General features: G+C 42.5%; 1 protein-coding gene across 1 annotated transcript in view; it reads right to left on the reverse strand.

Annotated features, from left to right (window-relative positions):
• The window catches only part of GPC3 (glypican 3), a 434,855-nt gene that overhangs the window by 400,628 nt on the left and 17,124 nt on the right, over positions 1 to 17,103 (reverse strand). The window contains exon 2 of the mRNA XM_041741320.1: positions 478 to 639. Coding sequence (XP_041597254.1) covers positions 478 to 639 — 162 coding nt within the window. The remainder of the gene's footprint in view (positions 1 to 477; positions 640 to 17,103) is intronic.

The raw sequence follows: 17,103 nt of genomic DNA on the forward strand, positions 1-17,103 counted from the left end.
AGAGGTAACCACTCACACAAATGAGAAAATATAGGGCTATCGAGCCAAACTCCCCATCCCTATGGAAATGGTCCCCGTGGTCAGAAGGAGTTCATGCACATTCCACAAGCATCTAACCCATGCCTGGGGAAAACTGATATTTAAGTAAACTCTTTTGTTTCTTAAACAAGTCTTAAGGCTCGGTGAGAGAAGATATATATCATTTGCCCTCTCTGTGGGGTATTTGTAGCTTTTGCACACAGGTAATCTGAACATCCTTGGATGATGATTTTTGATGATGCTCACCTCTCCAAAGAGTGAAACGCAGCTTCTCTAAAAACTGTTTTTCCTGCAACAGAATCTCTCAGTGGGAGGTTTCTCTAACAAGCATTAGTGCTGGCATGGTAATTTGTGAATTATGCTTTAGCATCTGAAAGCCCAGTGCCCAAAGGAAGGATGCCATGGAGAAGCACATCTAGAGTGATTCCCAGAACTCACCTTGGAAGACTGCGGCATTCTGGATAATCAGGAACTTCAGCTCCATGCTTGCAGACTGAAGCAGCTGTTCTATATTCAACCGTGCTGTCAGCTGGTATTTCTCTTCCATCTTTCTTGAGCAGCACGTTGGGCCCTTGGGGAGACACACTTGCAAATCTGATCCTGAAACAAATAAGTTTTTCATAGTTCCATAAGCACGATGTCACACACACACACGAAGTGAACAAGGCAAAAAAGGCATTTTTTAAAAAAATACAGTAAAATCTTGATTATTTGAAATGAGTGTTTATCTTAACTAATCCCTGCTTTCTCCCAATTATCCTGATGCCTGCTTCTTTTCGAATAACCATTTGAATTAATTGCCTAGGTTTGACTCATAAATTCTGCATAAAATAATTTATAGCACCATGTAGACGTCATTGAACACCAATATTTAATTTGTCCATTAAAGATTAATCTTTGCTCTGACGATTTATTTTTCTTGATTATAATTTATGAATGAGAGCACAACCAAGAAGCAATTTTCAAAACTCCAGTTATGATTTCCTAATGAAATGTAGGTCTGCCAACCCAATGTGGCTTTTTGGAATAAATGATTAAAACAATATCATATCAAAGCTCTGCAGTCATTGTTAACTAAAGGTCTGGGGTAAGATTTACAGAGGAAACATCCAGAGGACAATATTAACATTCAGATAACCATCAAAATCCCTACAACTACAATATCCTAACTGTATCCAAATTCCAAATGCTGACCTCTGAACTCCTGAGCTACTTCCTTACTACCTCACTTATGATGCGCAGTGCTTTTTTATTTTTGTAGCCCCATAAAATTTGCCAAATGAATAATCTCCTTGCTTATTCCAAAATTAGGGAATCAGAACCTCTTCTCAGTCCTCATCCAATGTGACCTTTTGCAGCATCCCTCACAGTCAACCTATCTCCCCTTCTTAAAAAGGCTCTCCTCCTCCCTTGTCTTGGTGAACCTACCCACCCACCCCCCCCCCACACACACACACACCTACTGCTATGGCCACTCTTGTTTGCCTTTTCATGTTTCCTCTTCTTCTATCACTTTAATGTCATTGACTTTCCCCCACATTCTACATCTCCCCCCACTCATGATCTCATTGATACCCATGTGACTACTGAACTCCCTAACCCAACCCTCACCTCTCTCCTGAGCTCCAAAACTCCATATCTGCAACCACTCCATGGGCATCTCAAATTCAGCATACCCGAAACTGAACTCAATGTATCTCTCTCACACACACACACAGTTCCATCTCTTGTGTTCTATGTCTCAGTTAATGATCATCATCTGCCAAGTTTCCCAATGATTGAAACCTTTGTCATTCTCAGCTCTTCACTAGTGACACAACACATTTCTGCAACTGTGGAAGTCATCAGCATATGAATGAAAATTGAAGCCAGTAGAACAGATGAGAGTTGTTCAACAGATATTTTATTGGGCACCTACCATGTGCCAAGCACTGTGGATACAGCAGATATATAGCAGATATATAGAGACACAAATATATGAGTGTGTGTGTGTATATATATATATATATATATAGTAAGTGTATATATATATGTACAGTTTGTGTATATAGTGTGTGTATACATACAATAAACTACACACACACATATAGTCAAGTAATGATAAGTACTACAGAGAAAGTAGGACTAAGGAAGGAAGGAAAAACCAACTGTGAGATATATATATATATATATATATATATATATATATATATATATCTGTGCTACCACAGGGATGAACCCCAAAAACATTATGCTAAGTGACAGAAGCCACATCAAAAAAATTATATATTCTGTGGTTCTATTTATATAAAAGTCTACCAAATGAAAATTAACCTATAGTGATGGAAAGCAGTTCAGTGGTTGTTGGGGAGGGAACACAGGGCAGGGATGGGGCAGGAGTGAGGAAATTTGGCAGAGTGATGGATATATTCATAATTTTTGTTGCAGTGATTTGTCTCATGGCCATACACGTGTCAAGATTATCACATTATACCTTTAAAATATGTACCTTATTGTATGTTAATTATACCTCAATAAAGCTGTTAATTTTTTTTAACGTTTAAAAACCAAAGGGAGATAGGGTAGGTGGTGGTGACAGTAACAATTCTATTTATATAGTGTAGTCAGAAAAGGCTTCTTTCCGGGACGCCTGGGTGGCTCAGCAGTTGAGCATCTGCCTTTGGCTCAGGGCGTGATCTCAGAGTTCAGGGATCAAGTCTCACATTGGGCTCCCTGAGAGGAGCCTGCTTCTCCCTCTGCCTATGTCTCTGCCTTCTCTCTGTGTCTCTCATGAATAAATAAATTTTTTTTAAAAGGCTTCTTTCCTAAGGTAACATCTGAGGAGAGATGAAGGAAATGAGGGGGAGTACCATGATTTTATATCTTCCACCGACACTAGCAAATATTAGGGTTCAATGAATATTAAGTCCAATCTTCCTTCTCTTCTGGAACTCCCATTGTACTCAGACTCTCCCTCCAATCTCATTTTTTGAGATCCCTCTGCGGTGGCCATGAAAACACGCATCTCAGATCTATTGTGCTATGTGTGACTGATGAATGGCCCCTGCTGCTGCACTCTGAACTCACCACCACGTTGTACCCAGGCCACAGTCTGCAGGGGCTGCCCCAGCTGATGATGGAGCATGACAAAGATGCTAAGTCCTGCAAAACACAGGACTTCCCTGACAGGGATTTGGGCTCAAGGACTCCCTACTGACCTTGACAAAATGTCCTTAAAACTGTACTGCAATCAAAGATTCTTCCCATTCTCCCTTTCTTCTCTCCCTCTCTCCTCCACAGGGTCAGACCTGCACCACAGTGTGAGGGTTCTTCCAGCATCCTTCAGCTCCCTGCTCATTTTCCTTTACAAAGGTTTTCCCTAAGAAGTCCCTTATGCATCTGGTGCCATATTGGCATCTGCTTCTCAGAAGACTCAATCGGACTCATCTTCTAAGTCCCAAATGTGGCACTAAGTGGTGGAGGTACCTCTTCAAACAAGAGAGACATGGTCCTTATCCACAGAGAGAGAGCTCACTGTCTAAAGGGGTTAACAGAGATAAAAACCTAATGCATAAGAAGTGAGTGTAATAAAGCAACATAGTTAGCCAGGATGACAAAATGTATATATGGTGTAGAAGGAAGACTCTCCCAAAGTCCTGAAGGTCCTTGGCAAAGTAAGAGTCTATAATAAATATCAAATCTACTGAAGTAAGGCTAGCAAGCATATGCAGACATTCTAGACAGCTTTGCAACAACTAAAGTTTTAAAATATGGGGGGGGTTCTGCGGTGAGAGACTAGTCCTAAGTGACCAGAAAAATTTATTTTTATTACATCTTATTTCCCTAGGAATTCCAGTTAATCATGACCTTAATATATGTGTCCAAGTTTTATTTTCTTAATTTAAGAATGAAATTCATCAAGTGTTGCCTTACATGACATCACTGTTGGGAGTCCAGGGTATGGTCTTCGAGCTCTCCCTTCCCCTTCCTCAAGGGAGCTGCTGACAAAAGTAGTAAACGGAAAGCACGGACAATACATATCACCAAACCGAACCCAGCACTGCAATTTATAGCACTGGATGGAAAGGTGATATTTAATGTGTCAAAATACAATTTGGGGTCTGGAGACACAGAGTTCAGATTTATCTCTTATAAATGTCAATCTCATATACAAGCCTTAAACTGATTTTAAATATGGTCCAAGCTTAAAGGCTTTATGGTTATCTTCTGAAAAAACAAAACAGAGTGCGTTCTAGCTCACTGTGTTCTTTCTACTTGAGGTTACAAAATATAATGCTATTCTAGGAGTAGTAACTGATGCAGTTTACTAGACCATGAAGGGGAAGAGACCCCTTCGGGAAGACTGGCTAATCCAGATTTAAACAAGGTTGGTGCAGACACATGTATAGATAGGAAAATCCTGCAGAGCAGATACTTGCCATATACCAAGTTCCTGTCCATTTAGCAATGTCTTTTTATTTTCTTGGTCAGTTGATGCCTAAGTCATGTGTGTTTAAAATATCTTCATTTGAATACATTCTTAGAATTAAATGTTATAAATAAAATCTTCTGTGTCTCGGGATCCCTGGGTGGCGCAGCGGTTTGGCGCCTGCCTTTGGCCTAGGGCGCGATCCTGGAGACCCGGGATCGAATCCCACATCAGGCTCCCGGTGCATGGAGCCTGCTTCTCCCTCTGTCTGTGTCTCTGCCTCTCTCTCTCTCTCTCTCTGTGACTATCATAAATAAATAAAAATTAAAAAAAAAAAATCTTCTGTGTCTCTACATTTCCACCGGTGAGGACTTCCAGTTCTTAGGAATGGTAGGGTTTATTTGGCAGGGTGGGTGTTGATAGTGTTCCTATTGCTACCAGCTTTAGCCAGTGGGAATCATAAAATAATGGGGTTCAGATCTTTCCTCTGTGAAGTGCTGTGAGTTGTTAGATATTAGAAGGTAACAAATTACCACTCAGTGTGCCTGCAGAAACCCAGGACCACCTTGTTGAATTACCATGACACCGGTTTGGTTTGCCTTTGACATGATCATTTATAAAGTAACTTAGAGCTTGCCTAGTGTGCCCCTTCCCTGGGTTGGTCAAATCTTATCCTGGTAAAACCTCCCCACTACCTCAAGAATTAGCTGAGCCAAAAGTCTTGAAAGGAATAAAACATCAAATGAGAATTGGGGGAAAATATGTCAGACATCATGAAGAAATGTATAAGTTATATCCAGATATAAGAAATTTACATGTAGCAATGTTTGTCCTCCCTCCCAGTTACCACTGCCTGATTAATCAATAAACCAGTACAACTGATCTGGAGGCTAAGAGTTAGCCATATATTTGAGGAAACAAAACATATATAAACTGAGATGAATTCAGAATTTCCAAGCCAGGAAGGAAAGAAATAGACACCAACGGGAAAAACATTTTAAGTAAATTTCATGTAACTCAAAGGCAGCTTAAAATAAGCTCCAGCACAAGAGAACATAAGGAACAAAGTGGGCCAGGAGAGCTAGACATGCCTAAATGAAATGACAATAATGAAAGATAACCGTTTCAGTGCAGGAACAGGTGCATGAAAGAAACAAAGCAGAACACCAAAACCAAAAGAAGTAGAGAATAGAACTGAGAGAGGAATCCTCGGCGATGAAACAAAGAATTACTCTGGAAACCAAATCTCAAGTGGGATGAATAAAAAGTAACCAAGGCAAATGACTAAGTAGGTACACAGAGAACTGTTACATACTTGTCTGAATCAAAGCAGAAAGGCCAATTCAAGAAATCAGATGCAACCTACAAAAGACATAGTAAATGGCATAGCATTCTTTCAAGAATGTCAGGAACAAAAGAAGGTTAAGGGGGAAATAACTCCTTTATTAGACAGAAAGGAAAAGTGATTGTTGGCCACACTCATCAGAGAGGCACTCATATTTTGTATATAAAAATGGGATGCAGCTGGGAAATGGGAATAGAGACAAGCAATATAGTGGGGGATGGAGATGAGAAGGCTCAGCAATTGACTATTCAAATGAGCCAGAAAGGTTCAAGTCTTTGGAGCTCAATAACTTTGCATTCCCAGATGCTAAAAAAAAATTAACTGAAGTCATTACTGGGCTGCTAGTTCTCATTTATTTTGAAGGATTAAAAAAGTTCCTTCATACTATAATCCCCTCTCCTAGAATTTTCCGTTCCTGAAGAGGAGAGAATGACATCCATCTCCTTGGGATGCCGGGTCGATCCCATTCAGCCCTGTGCATATATGCATATATATGGAATTAATGAGGGCTGCAGACCCAGAACACTGGTGAAAAACTTTGTGCCTCTCTAGTCTAAAACAAGGGAGTGGAGACAGATGACCCTGAAAATGTTACATCCATGTGCCTAACTTTGATCTTGGGAAAATATCTTAAAATACCACAAAAATCCATTTCCAAACATCTTGAAGATACACAAGTAGATGTTTGACTTGAAGGAACTATCAAGTAATTTATTTCTAACTATTTTGAGGCCATGTCTTCCTTGCACACTGGGTCCAGTTCTGGGTCCTACTGAAAAGGGAGTTTGAGTTATACAGCTTTCTTCTGGAAGATTATTCCCACGTGTACCCAAGCTGGGCACCCTTACCCAGCTGCTTCCCCTTCCAGAGGCTAGGCCACAGGTGTACCACAGAAGGCTCTTTCCTGATGTGTACTCTTGCATCAGGGGAGGTCTTAGGCTTGGCCACCTGTTACCTTGCATTCTTGACCAGTACTTGCTCTCTTTTGGCTCCGCTCAAGAACTTGCAGTCATAAGCTCACACACTCACTCAGAGATCCCATTCCAGGCATAAGCCTTGTCCCTAATTGGAAGAGGACAGCAAACGATGTGGTATGGGTCTGTCAAAATGCGTCTGTTCTATTGGATTTTATTCCAAATCAGAAAGTATTAATGGCCTGGAGGTCAGCATCGTGGCAGGTACTAGTAGGCTGGAAAGATCAAAAGCAGTATGGCCCCCTTGTCAAGTGGCTTATGATGTAGTCCTACCCCACCATTTGCTAGCTGTGCAAACAAGGGTAGGTTATTTAAGTGCCACATGATTTTCTGTCCCTATCTCTAAAAGGGGATTATCAATAACGCTTAACCTTCCAGAGTAATTGCAAGGATTGAGGGAGACGATGCAGGTAAAGTGCTCAGCCTTCTTGGCACAATATTATGTTAAGGAACATTAAAATTACAAATACAAAACCCACACTAAGAGACCGGATTTTCACACAAAAACAGCTAGAGGACGGTAAAAGTTGGTATATTGTCAGCTGACAAAATATGCAGCATCTTTTCTGAGGCAATGGAAATGGTCTCTATTTTCACTGGCATAGTGGTTCTGTGGGTATATAATTTGTTTTTTTTTTAAGATTTTTAATTTATTTATTCATGATAGACACAGAGAGAGAGAGAGGGGCAGAGGCACAGGCAGAGGGAGAAGCAGGCTCCATGCAGGGAGCCCGACATGGGACTCGATCTCGGGTCTCCAGGATCGCGCCCTGGGCCAAAGGCAGGCGCTAAACCGCTGTGCCACCCAGGGATCCCCTGTGGGTATATGATTTGTAAAACCTCATTGAATTTTTCACTCAAAACGGGTGTGTTTTATTGTTTGTAAATTATCTCCATCAGGTTGATTTTTAAAACATGTCCTATGAACAACATTTGCTAGATAAATGCATATTCACCAGAGACTCTAGAGGCCAAACGAAACTTCCAGAGGAGGTGGGGCTTGAGCTAGAAGGGAAGGATCTGGAGAGGCCAAGAGGGTACAATGTGTTTGGCACCAGCAATGGAGTAGGTCAAGACTAACCTGCCTGGAGAGAAGCTGGAATCTGGGGTACCGCTAGCTTCTCAGGGTACAATGTGAAGGGTCTTGAGCACAGACAAAAGCCTGTAGGCTTGACACCATAGGCAGTAAAGGCCTACCGTTGGTTCTCAAGCAAAAGCATAATGCGAGGAGAACTGCTGCGTAGGAGGGATGGAATCTTACAGCCTGAAATTGGGAATGGACTAAATAACCCCCTCAAGGTCACTTCCAGCCCACCCGTTCTCTAATTACCTTTATTGTGTTCTATATGTTGGTTATTTTACTCAGCTGCAATTTTACTAATGACAATAAATTGTCAAAAATCCCATTATAGAACACAATAAAGAACAGAAGAAATATTAATGTAGACCTTGCTCCTTATTCTTTCCTAAGAGCAGATAAAGCATACTCAAACAGAAACAGAAGAGGAGGAATCTTCAGGGCTCAGTAATAATGAAAATTGAAATATTTTATATATGATATGATATATGATATCATTTTGACATATCATATCATATGATTTGACATATTTCATTGCCAAGGTCTACTTTATGGACAGATTTTTTTTTTTTTGCTAACAAAGGTACATTGTGCTAAAAAAAATAATGATGTAATATCACCATGAAAGTAATATTTAGCAAAAGAAGGAATGATATCCCAAACTGGTTGCTTCATGACTCATAGGGAAAATAATAGATGACTATTAAAGTATCAAAGTATTAACTGCAGGTAGCTCTACTAATGAAGAAAAAATGATCACTTTTAAAAGGTATTTTTTTTAAAGGGAGGACAAGTCAATTTGCCATCCAAAAATATTAACTAATTTCCTTAGCATATAATAGTGACTCGCTATTAGAAGGGTGCATTTTCCCCTAATTAATCATTATCTAAATCAAACCTTACATGCTCATTAATTTCTCACTAATCAAGATAGGAATACAGATGAAAGAAATGACTGCATTTGAAACCGGTGGGGAAAGTGATGATTGCTGGTGGAAGAAATCATCTTCAGGAACCCAGCTGAACGTTATCCTTCTGTTATTTAGCCTGAAAGAACATGACCTTGCAGAGGGCGCACCTGGGTATCACGAGCTCAGACTTTAAATCAAAGATCATGCCTGGGGCCACCACAGACTCTGCCTCTGTAAAAAGGCAGGCCAGAATGTTGCTACCACACTGGAGTACTGGGAGTTTAAAGCAACCCTGGAGATAAGCCATTCTCTAAGCCTGAGAATTAAAGAATGAATTACCTTTACCTCTACTGCCAACTGTCAATTAACTGTGTATCATTTCATGCCCGGTAAAAGTTGAATCCCGAGACCGCTACACTCTCCCACGAACAGGTTCTTTCTGAACCCCCTTCCCAACAGGCAGTCAACATGTGCTCTGGGAATACAAATTCACTGATCACACTCAGCCTGCCAAAGTGGTGAACGATTCATTCATCCAACACTTCCTGAATGCCTACTTTGTGCCAGGGCCTGTGCCCAACCTGAAGAGCACAACAATGAACAGGACACAGTGCCCATCCAGGAAGTGGACTTCCAAACTCACTAAAAACCTCTAGGTCATACTAGACACCTTACCCTCATCCCCTGCAGCCCAATGCCACTAGTTCTACTCTGTAAATGTCCCTCATCATCCTGCCTCTTCTCCCTTGGACAGCCATGTCTTTCTGTCTCTATGCTCTCCTCTACCCGAGCCCCAGAAAGATACTGCTAGGGTACATATCTGATCACATCATTCTCCTTCAGAACTCTTCAAGAAAATGGAGCAAGGGGGTGCCTAGGTGGCTCAGTTGGTTAAGCAACTGGCCCTTGATTTCGTCTCAGGTCATGATCTCAGTGTTGTGAGACTGAGCCCCAAGTGAGGCTCTGTGCTCACCCGGGAGTCAGCTTAGGATTCTCTCTCCCTCCCATCCTCCCCGCCCCCCCCTTCTCTCTTAAAGAAAATGGAGCAAAGACACAGGGGTGTAAAGATGAGGGGCATGGCCAGGCACTGCCAAGGAACCTGGTGAGGCTATAGGACAAAGTGAGCTATGGGTGTGGCCGGGGCCAGATGCAGAGGATCTATGGGAATCCTGCCACAAGATGATCTCCACATATCTTTGGCTTTTGTTTGTTTGTCTGTTATCTTTACAGTGTTTTTTCCCAGCTTTACTGAGGTATAATGACTCCTACTTATCTTTGGACTGGACTCTCCCAGGAGCGAGTGCTCATGGGAGCAGAAAGAGATGTACTCCACGAGCTTTCTGTCCTCTGAATTCCCACAGCACTCTGCATCCTTTATGAAGACACTTCTCACTCTGACTTGCATCACAGCTACATCTACATGGCTTATCTCTACCAGATTTAAGTTCCTTGATGCAAAGACCCTGGACTGACTCATCTCTGTATCTCCAGGGGCCCACAGAGGTTTGGGCTTGATGCCTTCCCCTTTGACCTGGAACCAATGCCAGAACCTCAAGAGAGCCCAGTTCTAAAGGAACTAGGTCAGATTAATTGATGCTACTACAGCAGCCTTTAGAAGAGCAGTATTCCAGGGAAAATGAAGAAAGAGTCCTCAGAGCCCAACATAAAGATCCCTCTCTCTCTCTCTCTCTCTCTCCCTCTCTCTCTGTCTCACACACACACTTTCTTTAGATGCGGGGGGAAAATCCTAATAAAAACAAAATTGAGTTGCAGAACAATGCCATTTGGGATAAAAAATCTTTTAGTTTAGAATTTTGCCAGAGGGACTAAACTAAGGCAATTTCCCTGTCTCCCTGAGTCACTCTTTCACTAATTGTTATTCTCCTCAGATAAATAGCTAAGATCCCATCTTTCAGGAGATGTATAATTTTTATTTTTCAGATACAATCTTTAAATATGCAGACCTGAAGTATAGCTGAGAATTTCAACACCCTAGCCTCAATCAGAGTGCCAGGCCCTTTCCCCTGTGTGTGAAATCACACCTGGGGGGAGGCAGGGGGAAGAACCCTTCCCTACCAAGGCTAATGTGTTCTTACCTGCTCTGCTACCAAGTGAGCAGTGTGACTTAACCAAATACCTTCTCAAATCCGGGCCTCACTAGATGGCCTCTCAGGTAATTTCAGAGCTAACAATCTAAGTTCCCCAACTGTAGGCCCATCGATAGTCACTGAGCCCATTCTAGGCTGGGTATTGGAAGGACGCCAGAAAAGCAAAGTTTTTGCTTCTGCCCTTCTAGAAGGCTCTGTCAGTAGCACTTGGCTCTACATGAACATGCATATGGAGCCAAGGCAAAGGCCAACAACTCAGCCTTACAGTGCTTCACTGCATGTCATAACCATGTTCCCTCTTACACGACCCTTTGTCTTCAGAGGCTAAGTAATGGCAGGGAGCTTCCTGATGGGATGGTACACAGTGGCAAAGGGAAGACCTGTGAAACCAGACAGACCAGGGTGTGAAACCCACTTAATGGCAGTGTGATCATAGGCAAGTTATTTCACCTCTGAGCCTCAGTTTCCTCATCTGTAAAATGGGGACAGTATCACCCACCTCTCGATGTGGTTCTGAGGATTACTTATTTCATGTGTCCCAAAAAATGGCTCCACTTCTGGCCTCCCCATTTCGCTCTTGCTATTCCTGTCCCTTGAGGGCTCTTCCCCTAGCTTTAGCTCTTTAAAACCTCCTCATTCATAAAGTGTCTCTTTCATCACATATGCCTTCTCTGCCCCAGCTACCCTCCCCACCAAATAAATCCCAAGAGCTGTCAACTCAGAATCCACAGCACACTTTGTATCTCTAACACTGCATTTTGCAATCTAGGTATCATAGTCATTGGTATATGAGTGGTGTTCCTACTACTAAATGTAAGTTTCTGGAGGCAGGGACTGTATCTTGGCCATCTTTGTATTACCTGACATAAATGGACCATATGTTGGTCCTTCTATGAGAAGCAAGTGTGGCAGTGTTTCTTCAGGGAGTGTCTCAACTATGACAACTACCTTTTTATCACTTTGCATGCAAGTTGTCCATGAAACTCGGTATACCTGAACTTAAAACAGCAGTGTTTGGGTTTGCAGATGTTTCTGGCTTCCAAAGCTCCCTGCAGCTGATATTTCAGCAAACCACGAAGACTCGGTAGAAAGCTACAGTAGATTAAAACATACCATCACCTTGATCCTACGAAGAGTTTCTTCAGGTGGGTAATGAGCAACAGTTGCCTTCCCATAGCTAAAGAGTCTAGAAAACATACATTCTTTAAGATTTTATTTATTTATTCATGAGAGACACACAGAGAGAGGCAGATACATAGGCAGAACAGAGAAGCAGGCTTCCCTCGGGGAACCCGATTTGGGACTTGATCCCTGGACCCAAGATCATACCCTGAGCTGAAGGCAGATGCTCAACCACTGAGCTACCCAAGCATCCCCAGAAAACATATGTTTTTTAAGAAAAAGCAAACTCAACAGGAGTCATGAGTTAAGACATCAAGCCTAAGGTGACTACTATGGTAGCCTATTCCACTTCAAGGCTCTTTTTTTTTTTTTTTTTTTGGATTTTATTTTTAAGCAATCTTTATGCCTAGCATAGGGCTCAAGCTCACAACCCCGAGATCAAGAGTTCCCTCCAGAACTCTTACTTCTGATCCAGAGTGACTTGGGTAAGTCGTTTTGCTCCCCAGATCCTTGATTTAGCCATTTGGAAAGTGGATTGAGCAGCAGTTGCTACTCATATTCCTCTCAGGAAACACCCTGAAATTTTACAACCAACTTTCAGCTTCCCTAGAGCAAATTCTCCTTAGAGTGGAGAGCTCTGGTGAATTGGTATAAAGAGGCCCAGAAAGCTCTCTTCTGCAGGGGATTGAATGGTGTCCCTCCAAAAGATATGCCCATGCCCTAAAGCCCCAGAACCTGTGAATGTGACCTTCTTTGGAAAAAGAATCTTACATGTGTAATTAAATGAAAGATCTCAAGATGCTGTCATCCTGGATTAATCAGGTGGGCCCTAAATCCGATGACAAGTGTCCTTACAAGAGACACAGAAAAGAGAAGGCCATGTGAAGACAGAGGCAGATGCTAGAGGGATGCAGCCCACAAGCCAAGGAAGGCCAGAAGCCACCAGAAGCTGGCAGAGGCAGGAAAGGATCCTCCCCTAGAGCCTGATGAAGAGAATGTGGCTCTGCTGACACCTTGATTTTGAACTTCTGGCTTCCAGAACTGCGAGATACTAAATTTCAGGTGTTTTAAGCCACCAAATTTGAGGCAATTTGTTACGGTAGCCCTAGGCAATGAATACCTGTCCGCTCCCTATACTCCCACCTACAAGTATCTGCCTAGCAGTGTCTAAATATTTCACCATGGCTGAGTTTGTCCTCTCATTAGGCAATGTACTCAGGTTTTGTCTTAAAGTGCAACACTCCTTGAGTCGTGTCCTTAGAACTCAAGGCTAAAGGGTTTATTTGGGATTTTCATCAAGCAGGGGAAAAAAGGGAATGGACAGGCGACGCAAAATACCCAGATGGGGGTGAGGGGAAATGTCAAAAAGAAAGGAGAGATTTTAAAAATAAGAGACCCAAACCAAACTTTATCTAGGGTCAGCCCTGAAAGAGTCATAAATGTAGCTTGAACAACAAAAGTCCCACGTTGTAAGAATGAGGACACTTTACAGAAGTGAAAAATCCTAATCTTGCCTCAGTCCTTGGCCCATATTTCAGAAAGTCTGCTAAGAGGGTGCTCAGACCGTGGCTCAGTCAGTTAAGCATCCGACTCTTGATTTTGGCTCGGGTCATGATCTCAGGGTCTTGGGATCCAGCCCTGAGTCAGGCTTTGTGCTGGGGTGTGGAGCCTGCTGAAGATTCTCTCTCTCTCTCCCTCCCCATTTGCTCTTCCCTGCCCTGTGCTCTTGCTCTTTCTCAATCTCTCAAAATCTTAAAAAGTGTGCTCAGAGCGGTCCAAATGCCTCCTTCTCCCTGTTCAACTGCATTCATTTTCTTAGGCTTCACAAACGAGGCATATTCTGGATGCATGAAGCAATGTTTTCAAGCGACTAGCAAGTAGTCACAAACAGAGCCTGGCAACAATGGAAAATGTCTATCGACCTGGGCCCCCAGCCCAGCCCAAGCATTTGGTTGGCGTCTCCCTCCACATCACACCCACCCTAGTCTTCGGCATTCGTGGAGGTGCTGCTTAACCAGCTGCCAAGCAAATCTCTCCGACGCCCAATTGCCCTTACTGTTAAGATGCTTCTCCCAGCTCTAATGGCTAACCTAAATTTCAGTTTCAAGCCATTGCACCTTGTAATTACATTCTCAGCCACTGTAAATAATCTGTGCCCTCTATTTTATCATTCCTCTTCCCCGCTGATAGGAACCTGTGGAAAAGGGAGTTGGTGGCCTTGTTAGTACAACACATGCACTGCACCTGAGCAAAATGCAACCGCAAGAAAATCACTCACTCACTCTTGATCTCTGTGTGAGAAGCAATGTTATTGATCTTTGCTACCCTTCAGCTGATCTGCGTGTCTACACTGACATGCTCTAGTGCTGTGGCATTTATGCCATCTTGGGGAATAGCTGTGTAAATGCTCTGGTAATTTTATACATCTTCAACATACTGTTGTTTTAGAACTTGAGTATGTGAAGGACTGGGAAGGACAGATTTTCCTCCTCCTACCCCCACCGTCATGTAATAGGAATCAAAATCCTCACTAATTGGCCCTCCTCCTGCATCTCACTGAAGTCTAGACTTGGTGGCAACCCCTTTCTGGGGAAGAGATTTAATGAAGGAGAAAGTGCATGGGAGGGGTGTTGGCAAGCAAACCACTGCAGAGCAGCTATAAGAAGCCTGGAGACACAAGGGACTCCTGGTAAAACTGAAATTGAAAGCTAAAGGATATTGTTTGTCTCTCTCTCACACACACATGCATGTGTGCACACACGTTGGTGAGCCCTCTTTACCCTGAACCAAACGTCTCCCCCCAAACGAGGAAAATCTAAGTTATTAATGCAACACCTAAAAGACTTCCATGACGCTCACTAGTGACTTTTTTCCTCCTTGCTTTCTTCGGGAGCTGTGAAAAACAAAAATAAATTACCCAAACAAGTGATTTGGGGATTTCTCTTCCATTCCTGTGATTTCACTGAAAAATTCAGAAATTGTTAGTAGTCCCTTCATTCTTCTGCCCACCCATGGGTGATGCAGAGACAGAGCTCCGCAAAGCCCAGTGTGGGTTCCAAGAAGCAGTGTCAGGAGGGCTCGACATCAAGCTAAATGAACCACACCTGGATCCGGGGTCTCCCTGTTGGCTGCCAGTCTTAGATGACCCACTTCAGAAAACTGCCAGCTCTCAAGACCACAGTGGTCTGGTTCAGGAGTATCTGCCTCATTTAATTTACTTTTTTTAAAGGGAGAAGTCCAATCAGAAAGGAAATGTGACAAAGGAACTAGGGAGCCAATTAGGTCCCAAGCCGTGCTGGGTTCAAGGTACCTGATGCTACAGTCAGCGGGGACCGTAATGGAGACAGGTTGATGCAATCACTGAGGAAGTTCACCTCCTGGATGATGACCTTCACTGAACAGGAAAATCATATGCCCATGATCCCAGGCTGCAGAGCTCCCTCAGGACACAGCATTCCCACAGATTCAAGCCACGGCTCCCCCTCTGCCCTCCTTCTTCCCCTCAACAGATATGGAGACCACCTCCACGCTGGTCCTCATCTTCTACCTGCCTGCCTCCCCCCACCAAGGGAAGAGAGAGTGGACTGTTTGACTTCGAATCCCCAGCATCTTGCACATACTACTGGGTTCTTAGAACTGCTTTCGGGAAAATTTCCAGAAATGCCAGGCCCTTCATAAGAGTACTGATTAGGAACATGGCTCTGGAACCAGACCGGGTCTAATTTATTTCAGAAAAATATTTGACCTTGGCCAACTTGCTAAACCTCTCTAAGCCTCAGTCTTCTCATCTGTAAAATCTAAGCCTCAGTCTTCTCATCTGTAAAATGGGGGAAATCATGCTACCCACCTGGTAGTGCTGTGGTAAGGATTAAATGGGATGTTGCCCATAAAGAGCTTAGCACAGCACCCTGGCTCAATAAATCTTAATGATTATTAGCACCGCCCCCACCACAGGTGCTCAATAAAAACTCACTGAATTGAAGTCACACCAGTGGGAATGACTAGCAGATGTGAAGGCGGCCTGGGCTTTTTTTTTTTTAAGGTCTTTTCCCACCTCACTCTGCCCCAGATGACCTCTGAGATTTTCTTTTTCTCCTTTTTTCTTTCTTTCTTTTCTTCCTTTCCTTTCTTTTCTTTCTTTCTTTCTTTCTTTCTTTCTTTCTTTCTTTCTTTCTTTCTTTCTTTCTTTCTTTTTTCTTTCTTTCTTTCTTTCTTTCTTTCTTTCTTTCTTTCCTTCCTTCCTTCTTTCTTTCTTCTTTTTTTTATTAAAAGGATCGATAGGGGATAGTTAGGCCCCACTTTTACTGATCTTCAGTTTTTCATTCAGGGCAGAAAACCAAGTCTGGCAAAGTCAGGAAGATAATTTTCTGAGAAATATGACAAGGCTATTAAAAACTCTAAATGAAAGTTGTGTAATGAGCATGAATCTGAATACATTTAAGTTTCCTCTAGATCCGGTAACTCCACCAACACCCGTACATATATTTTTTTAAGTGTGCTTTTGAGGACTGTGAGGAGACCAAGGCCCTAAAAGATAGGAGGATCTTTCTAAGGATGGGGGTGGGTAGGGGACGCACAATTGTCATGAAAATTAACCCCTGAAAATGCATGGGATTTTATTACCAAACGGATGCCTGAGGAGATTACTAGATTTTTAGGGTCTTTACTATCAAGAGAGCAACCTGCATGCCTGAAATAATTAAGAAGAGACTCAATTATCTAGTAAACTGAAATTTCAAACCACCCTGCTTACCTAAATGAGAAAAGCTGCTTAAACTAAAGCGTCATTACTTCTATTTAGACAAGCCTTAGCAAAGATATACAAGGAGCTAAAGAATGGGACCCCACATTCTTCCCTAAGCCACAACAATGCCTGTTTATGTAAATAGGATTTTCAATAACAGGACGGAATCTGGAAAAAAAATGTTTTCATTATTGACTCTGAAAAAAATGCAAATGCAGAAGATGAAAGTCAAGGGGCTTTCAGTATAATGGGCACTGAATACCCTAAAATATTTATTCTATGTGAGTCTGATCCTAGAGTCTAAGTGGTTCTAACAAGTAGGCAAGGACTCTTTCTCCTGGAAAACGTCTGAGTTCGATATGAGGAGGCACAAA

Source organism: Vulpes lagopus, chromosome X (assembly GCF_018345385.1).
Source record: "Vulpes lagopus strain Blue_001 chromosome X, ASM1834538v1, whole genome shotgun sequence".
NCBI classification, from domain to species: domain Eukaryota; kingdom Metazoa; phylum Chordata; class Mammalia; order Carnivora; family Canidae; genus Vulpes; species Vulpes lagopus.